At 41.5% G+C, this 8601-nt stretch overlaps 2 protein-coding genes across 3 annotated transcripts; both read left to right on the top strand.

The window, feature by feature from the left end:
* The first annotated feature begins 420 nt into the window (after positions 1 to 420).
* On the top strand, positions 421 to 3870 carry LOC148085915 (uncharacterized). Of its 2 annotated transcripts, none has more exons than XM_087782804.1 (5): positions 421 to 508; positions 995 to 1437; positions 1666 to 1866; positions 1928 to 2057; positions 3279 to 3870. In XM_087782804.1, exons 2-5 carry the CDS (start codon positions 1056 to 1058, stop codon positions 3712 to 3714), a joined length of 1149 nt encoding a protein of 382 aa, XP_087638930.1. In that variant the 5' UTR covers positions 421 to 508; positions 995 to 1055; the 3' UTR covers positions 3715 to 3870. The 2 variants fall into 2 exon arrangements, with proteins under 2 accessions (XP_087638930.1, XP_087638931.1); XM_087782805.1 differs by lacking the exon at positions 421 to 508 and adding an exon at positions 653 to 667.
* A 597-nt stretch (positions 3871 to 4467) lies between these two features.
* Positions 4468 to 6247, top strand: LOC148085914 (uncharacterized). Its single transcript, XM_087782802.1, has 5 exons — positions 4468 to 4543; positions 4714 to 4824; positions 4905 to 5027; positions 5576 to 5701; positions 5784 to 6247. The coding sequence occupies exons 1-5, from the start codon at positions 4468 to 4470 to the stop codon at positions 6245 to 6247; spliced, it is 900 nt and encodes a 299-aa protein (XP_087638928.1).
* The last annotated feature ends 2354 nt before the right edge of the window (positions 6248 to 8601 follow it).

Genomic DNA, 8601 nt, shown 5'->3' with positions numbered 1-8601 from the left:
CATTAAAGTTGTTTTTATTTTTAAATAGTCGTTAGTGGTGGTTACAACATCAATACCATCTTCTATATATAGTCATTTAATTTATGGAATAAATCGAGTTCCAGGAGATATTTAAAATAAATATGAATATACCGCCACCGTGTGGATGTAACATGCAAGCTACACTGTTCGTTCATTTAGATTTTACAACCGATTATTCTCGATCTGTACTATTAACTCCAGTGTAACATCGCGAATGTTACCAGTATTTCTGACAAATACACGCAAAGAAAAAGTATCACAAATCCGTTCCTTTACTGGCAGTTTCTGTGACCAATCAAAAGTCATCTATATCTAGAGTGAGGTGCTCTCCGCCAATCAGCGACGAGGAAGTCGCTGCGCGAGGCGGGCGAACGCTCAGCTGATTTGCAACCCGCCGAAGCTGCAGAGAAGAAGAGAAAATGTCGCTCGTTCGTCTCAAGGCCGGTCCAGGATCAGTGTCTGCCTAGGCAGTGGTGACGGGGGTTCGGTGAGTGGCACAAACCGGCACCAGTTGCTTTCTGATGCCGCGTCTCGTATTCAGAACCAGATCAGTCAGAACCAGTTTAGTGAAACTAGTTTAGTTCGTTGTCTTTTTTTTTTTCAGGCTAAGGCGGGCGCCATATTGTTTGTTATGAAGCATACATTGGTGCGCCGAAGATGATACTATGTTGTTTCATTCAACATTGATCAGAGAAAAGTTTGACTCTAAAGAAAAATAAACTGTTAGATCAGGTTTATATGTATTTATTCAATAGTGAATTATTAAGTGAAAAGCGTTAACGTTCTTTATAACGGAAAATAACTTTATAACGGAAAAGAGAAATTAAAAATAAGTGTCAATACATTAATGTGAAATAATGTTAATATGGATAAAAACAGTCATAAAATAGTAAAATATCCCTTTTTTAGCCATTTTAAACTATTGTTCTACTTCTCGACTAATAAACTTTTATTACAAATGTGTTATTTTCAGGGCAGCTTTACGTTTTTATTTAGAATCAAAGGAGGTTTTTCCCCCAAAATCCTGAGGAGAGATGGACCCCTCAGCTCGGATGGTGGGCGTGGACTCTCAAGGGAACATGGTCTTCACGATGGTCAAACCGGTCATGAGCATATTCCAGGTGTCATCGGACCAGTCAGAATCCGTGACCCTGCAGACCTTACCCGACAACACCCAGGTCCTGTCCCAGGTCCGGGGACAGGTCCAGCTGGAGCAGAGCCAGGTGGACCAACTGCAGCAACTCCAGCCTCACATCCAGACCCACCTGCATATTCTGCCCCCGGAGCAGACGGAGGAAGTGGTCCAGCAGCAGGACCAGACTCCGACCATCAACCCCAACGCTCATCTTTCTGCTCTGATGCCGTTTGCTGAGGTGTCGTCGCTTCTGGACCCCAACATGAAGGGCTCCAAAGCTCGTGAGTGCACGGTTAGAGTCCCATACAACTGAATTATTCATGTGACCAGAAGTTGCTCAGGAAATGTAAAACCTTATATTCCACTCTTAAAACATGACTAACTTAAAATAAACACAAGTACATCTACTCCCTAAATAGCAACTTATGTAATATATTTATTTATATATGTTTGGACGTTTCTACATTATTAACTAGTAGCTCACACAAGGAATTCTATCTTCACTCCAGGAAAGTATTTGATTTCCTACGAAGAAATCAAGCGGCGGCTGCAGCCTCCGGAGAAGATGTCGCTGCGCTCGCTGGCCGCGTACACTCGCGTCAGCCGAGGTCCGGCCAGCAAGAAGACGCTGATGGAGTCTCTGAGCGTTCTGGGTCTCACGCCGAGCACCACCACGTCTGTGTCGTCAGCCTTTTCCAAACTCACGGAAGGTGAGTTCACCTGTCCATGGGTTTGGTTTTCACCGGATCACACTGGTGTTGTTTGTTCCAGGCGACACCACGGCGCTGTGCGAGGACATGAAGGACTTCTCCAACGACTATGTCGATTATGGCAACATGGCCAAGCAGCTGATCCCGGAGACCAACACTGTGCAGCACTGGTCCAAAATTATAGAAACCAAGTAAGTACGCTTGAATAGATGGATGCAGATGCAGCTTAATATAACTACATAACATCTAAGTTGCTAAACTCCCAACTTTTCATTTTCATTTTGTGAATTATATAGGGTCTTAATACTTCCTTAAATTGTTTGAATACAAATGTATTATTATATTATTTATTTAAAATAATTGCTTGAACCATAGCCTTGCTTTGAAATGTCTCTTGAATCAACTCTTATAGATGTAAAATGGGTCTTAAATTGTATTCATTTTGTTGTAAAATAAGTATTTGATTTGACCTGCAAAAACCTGCAGATTAACTAATTAAATTAATGACAATTATATCCTTATGTATATCATTTGATAATAGTAAAGGAAATAAAATATACTATTTTACTTAATTTAGTTTTCCAGGATCAAATAGAGTAAATGTTTTCCCCTTTTTCGTTGCCTGGGAAACTTTGACAATGTGTCTGTAGTGAGCAATTTCGTGGGTGTTTGTTATCAGAATCAGAATCAGAAAACTTTTAATGCCGGTGTCGAAAACGCGAAACACTGTAATTTTTTTGTAGCGTCAACATAAAATCATGGATTAAAAAAAACATTCTATTAAATTAAACAATATTCGAGCATTATGGCAAAAATGAATGATTTAAAATAATATGTTAGCTATTCTGTGCAGTACGTTTTAAGAATCTGAGTTGGAAACAAAAGATTGGAAGGTAAACATTTTTATTTTATTTTACTCTATGTTCTTGTTTCTATTATAAAACTGCCAACTTCAACTAATATTTATCTCAAATTTAAAGGTCAATTTATTGGAATATATATTGGAATATAATAAACAACCCTGTGTTAAATCACAACATGATGTTCAAATGTTGATAAAATAAACTTTGAGTATACAAAATTTTGCTAATGGTTAGCATGTAGCTAAACTGCAAATAAAATGTAACTGTAATGTAACTTTACTAAATTGCAAAAATATATAAATGCTTGGAACAAAGTAACATAGTTGTAGAGAAAGCTTAAGTTAGAAAAAAAACCATTTTAAACTCAAGTTAAAAGTGGTTCAATAGCCATCTGAGTAAATATAGCTCACGTAGCTTAGTTTAGCATTACAGCTATACTGTTCTTATAGTAACAATAGATAGCAATTTGTTAGTTATTACAGCTAACTAGCATTTAGCTCCATCTGTCTTTGCCCTCGTTATGTTTTAACAATATCCTGCTTCTCCCAGGAACCACCTGGAGGACATGAGGAAATGTTTCAAGGAGCCGGCGAACTCTGCGGCGTTCAACAACGTCACCCACGGACTTGGACTGGGAATGTTGGATGTAGCTCTGGACATGGTCGTCGGCGTCATCGAGCAGCAGATCCGGATCCTGTCCGGAGCCGCACCTTCAGAACCGGCCGACTCGGGGCTGGCCACCCGACGCATCCGCAGACGGAACCGCAAGCTTCGAGGTTCGAACAACGAGCGAGCGGACAAGATGGCCGGCGGGTTGAAGGAACAGTCAAAGGTCATCTGCAAGAATAAGAGGCGGAGCAGGAAAAAGCCAACGCAGGAAGTGGTGGCGGCGGAGGCTCCGGCAGAGACGTGCAGGCAGGAGGAGGTCCTGACACTCGTGTCCGTCGGCTATGAGACTGTTTCTGATGGACTCAACTCTGCATGACAGGCTTTCATATTTGTGTTTCTTTATTTCTAAATGAAAGACTTTTTTCTTTTTTTTTTTAATGTTCTTGTCACGAAAGACAAACGTGTTTGTTCCCAGGAAATACGATAAAAAAAATTAATAATTAAATGATACAGAAATAAAAAAACGAATATACTAACTTAGAATCTTGACATGGTCGCAACTGCTCATTTTTGATTTTGAAATGTGTCCAAAGATCAGCTTTAAAAGCCACAAGGGTTGACTGTATCCTCTCGTCCTCAGTCTCTGTCCCAGGATTTCATTGTTCCATTAGCTGCGGACGTAATAAGTGCTTCAATGCACTTTAATTGCAACACAAAAATGAACGCTGTGAACATTTTTTCTACTTTAATTGTTAGTTGTTTAGTTTTTACACACAAAATTTAATATACACTTAAAAATAAAGTATGATTTGAAAGGGCGAAAACGAAATCGGTAGTACTGTTGAATATTGATACAGTAAAAATAATTGATGTATCAGCAATATTTTCTTGAACACCCACGAAAAACAAACACGAAAAACCCTTCGCTTCCGAAAGGTAAGACGTGCACACACACACATGCACAGATAAGCACACACACACACAGAAACACAGCTTAACTCAGGATTAGCAGTATTACCAGGCACTGGTTCTGACCAACAGAACTGGTCTCAGAGGACACGTGTGGACACTATGAGTCCCGGACAGGCAGGTAGAATATCTGTAACCTGAGGAGGAGCCGGGGGTCACCATGGGTCACCCCAACGTTCAGCTGGTGCCGGTGTACAAACACAAACTCAGTGGACAGCAACTGCAGATGCAGGACGGTGAGAGGCTTTGATTCTTGACACTGTTGTCACGACGACGGGTGCTCGGTAGAGTAGTGGGTGGAGTTGGGTACAACAACAAGACTAGTTTGGATAGATATTTTGTGGTGTTTTGCAATGGTGGTCCAGTGATGTGAAGACAGGAGTTTCAACCTTCTCTCTGCTGGCAGCAGAACACCTGAACAACGCCCTCGGAGCCATCAGAGTTCTGGGTCTGGACATGATAGAAGATGAACTCAAGCCTCATCTGAACACCGTGTTGAACAACATCGTCCAGAAAAGTCAGTAAACAAAACAACAAAAAATATATATATATTTCATCATGAAAAGTAATCTAGTGTTGTTTCTCCACTTTGACCAGACAGGGGCGCTCCTGAGCAGGTGGTGGTCAGTGGGATCCTGCCAATCCTGGCGCTGGCCCTGAGGTGCAGAGGGTCCCTCACGCTGCTAACTGCTAAGCTAGTGGCTGAACTAGCCAGAGAACGTGAGAGATTTTAAATCACATTTTGAGAAACTTGAACATTAGGGATACATGTGTTCTGTAAATCAGAAGCAAAATCAAGGGAAAACTGTTGAGACATTTCTGGGAAAAAATGGGGAAAATTAATTTGTTTAAAAAAAAAAAAACATAACTTTTGTTTATTATTTTTTACTAGTAAAACGATCAAAACACGGAGTCCGTTCCGTCGCTCCAACATAACGTCGCTTCCGCCCCGGGTCTTATACTTCGCGCCGTGGAGAAAGATGAACAATCCAGAGTGTGTAACGGGTCGTTTATTCGCCACTTCAAGTCAAACGAAATACAAGCTTTACGATCGATCGGTAGCACCTTCTCCCAGCGAGCTGCAGAAGCATCGCTATATTTAAGTATGGCGTATACGTATAGTATATCATAATTTATAGGTCATGAACAAAAAGTCCAAATTTCTAAATAAATGGTTGTTCCCCAGCAACATTTGAATCTAACACTAGAAAATTATTATCATTCTTGAATTGTTGTTTGAGTAAAACCGTTTCTGTGTTTGGGTTCAGCTTTGGTTCTGAAGGGTTTTGCCGACAGCGGGTTGGTCCCATCCTTGCTGTCGGTTCTGACGAGCATGGACCACGAGCTGCTTCTTCACGCCACGCGCGCCATCACACGCATGTCCTACGACAACCGTGAGTCTTAAACTTAATTGTTTAGTTTATGATCCAAACACTCAGTCAAAGTTCGGGGCTATTTGTTGGGTCTTTTTTTAAGGAAATCTGCAGGAGCTGCTCCTCCGACGAGGAGCCGTACCCCGGCTCGTGGCCCTCCTGCTGCGACTCCCGGCGAAGGAGAACCTGGAGGGGAACTGCTTGCAGGCCCTGTGTAACCTCAGTGGGATGGGCATGACGGAGGAGGCCGGGGTCATCTGGGACAGAGGCGTGTCGGTCCGTCAGGGGGACTGCGTGTTTCACGGCACCTCTCCTCAAACCTGTGGCTTCTTCTCTACGGTGACCCTGGTCCACGTCTCCCAGTGGGCCCCGGGTCAGCACTCGGTCAGCGTGGAGTCCATCCAGCGCTGCTCGTCGTCCTTCTGGAACATACACCGAAACCAACGGGCCACGCGATGGTTCCCGGGCTCGGGTTGGGGCAGCTGTTACAACGCCATCAAGGTGTCCACCCAGAAGGTTTCCAGGAAGTCCAGCCTGAAGAGCAGAGTCTTCCACACTCTCCTGTGAGCGCCCAGGAACCAGCAGAACTTCCATCCCTCAACCGATCAGCACCACCAACATCCACCTCATGAATCACAAATATTCCTTAGCTTTAATGGTCCTGCTAGAACCTGTCGTTTAAGTTCTTTTAGCGCCAGAGAAGACACAACAGTCTCCACTAAGAACGTGATCCCAACCTTTTGATCGTGTTCTTCAATATTTCGGATCTTACTAGTCGTTCATGATCACAAGCAACATGTGGAAGAATCAAACCACCAAAGCAGGAAGATCGTCCTGATGTTTTTTTTGTTTGTTTTTTTGACAATCTGTTCATGCCAAACTAGACGTGTGCCTCAGCAGAGAACAAGGACTTTATGTTCAGTGCTGGACCAGCTGGTCGTTCTTGTTCAAATTATAACACAAGGAATCTGGATCTACAGTCACTGAAGAGTTGTGATGTGAAAGAAAAAGCCAAAAAAAACAGTATATTATGAGATAACCTTCTGTTAAAGACAAGTTTGTTTAATATACAACAACCCACAGCCTAAAATGGTCAACAACACTAAGTAAAAGATAAAGTAATAATGATAAAATGAGCTTTAAACGCATGTTATGACTAGAAAATGAAAATCCTTAAAGTAGTAAGTAAGTAAAAATGGTATTTTACAGTTAATACTTTAGGTCAGTGACACAAAAATCCTGTTTCTGTAGCAACAAAGCCACTACAACAAGTTTGTTAGTCCAGTGTCTCCTTCAACTTATTGTGTATCGATAAAACTCCTATCATACTGACCATCAAACCCACCATTATTGTTTCAGCGATTCATGTCAAACCACGTGGACTCAACAATCCATTGGCAGCTACGAACGAGTTAAATAAACAAAAACACTTGAACTTTATACGATGTTTCACAAGTGCTTGACGTTATTTTTAACCTGTACATGTCAGTTATTTAATCCTCAATAAAAGGCTTGTTAAAAAAAATATACACGAGTCCTTTTAATAGTGTCCACTAGAGGGCAGACACGGTCTGCTCGCCGACGATGACGCGCACAGTTTAATGGCGCGAATCATTGGACAATATGAAACACTTGCCCTTTAACTATGTCGAACACAAACACAATCCTTCCCGCTTTCATTTTTAATTGCGTCTCTTATTGGTTCTGACCCCCTTCAGGCCCACAAACACCTCGACATGCGTTTAAAGAGCACGTATGGACGCACAAACACACTCGAGATGAAGGAACACGTGGGGTCTTCTTTCTTTCCGAGCGGACACACGAAGAAGAACCGATAGTTGACTTTTAATATCAAGCACATCCATAATTCACGATCGCCCGCAACTCAACGGCTTTATTACTTTGTTGGTGCAAATGACTCGTTCCAACTTTCTCTCCTCGGGATGGTTTTATTAATGAGACGCACAAGTACACAATTAGATGAACGAAAAAAAATCAGAACACAAGCGCACACAATAAAAGAAGCCCACAGATCATTAAAGATAAGAAGAAATCATTTCTAACTTTACCTGAACCTCACGTAGTAATCCTGTCCTGTCACACGAAACCTCTTCATATCCATTTACCCATGATTCTCGTTTGTTGTCCTTCTCTTCTAGCAGGTACATCATGAAATCTCTCAATGAGACCCTGAGCTTCTTCAACTCTGGCTTTTCTAACTCTGATTCTGGTCCCTGCGTCTCTAAACCAGGGGTGGGCAATTATAATAATTTAAGGGCCACATTGAATTCTGTGAATGTTGTTAGGGGCCGTCAAACAAAAAGAAAGACGAAAAAATCCCTTAAAACAGAGGACAAACGTCATTAGGCCGTGACATTTATGAAGCTAAATAAGATGCAATTTTATTCTTGTATATATGAGTTTTTTTTCAAAACATTTCTTCAACTAACTTAAAAAAAATGTTTTGAGGGATAATATTTACTCACAAAATACACACAAAAAGGAAGAAAAAAGTAAATTAGAGTTATGTGTAAATGTTAATGAATAATAAATACAAAATACATTTGTTAGTGTATTAGAACCATTTATACGAGGGCCGCATAAATACAGTCAAAGCTGCAGAGATCAATCCATGCCAGTCGTTTCCTCTCGTTCCTCCCTGCCTGCACTCTCCTCTTCACCTCCTCTGACGTTTAACTGTTTGTCTTTAAAAAGCATCAACATTAAGTTACCAGGTCGTGTGAAGAATCAACATCTGATCATTATTGTCGGGCAGATTTAACCTTTCACCTTTAGCATTAGCTCCAGACGTAGGTGAGAAGTCTGCATCCCTCTAAACACAGGCCAGAAGAATGGAGGACAATCAGACGGAGGGATTAGAGCGCCGTGAAAATGCAAAACGACACCAGAGGAACAAAAAT

Source organism: Callionymus lyra, chromosome 2, assembly GCF_982586985.1.
Source record: "Callionymus lyra chromosome 2, fCalLyr1.hap1.1, whole genome shotgun sequence".
In the NCBI taxonomy this organism is placed as follows: Eukaryota; Metazoa; Chordata; class Actinopteri; order Syngnathiformes; family Callionymidae; genus Callionymus; species Callionymus lyra.
Note: the sequence above shows the minus strand (reverse complement) of the source record. Positions and strands in the feature narration are given on the sequence as shown.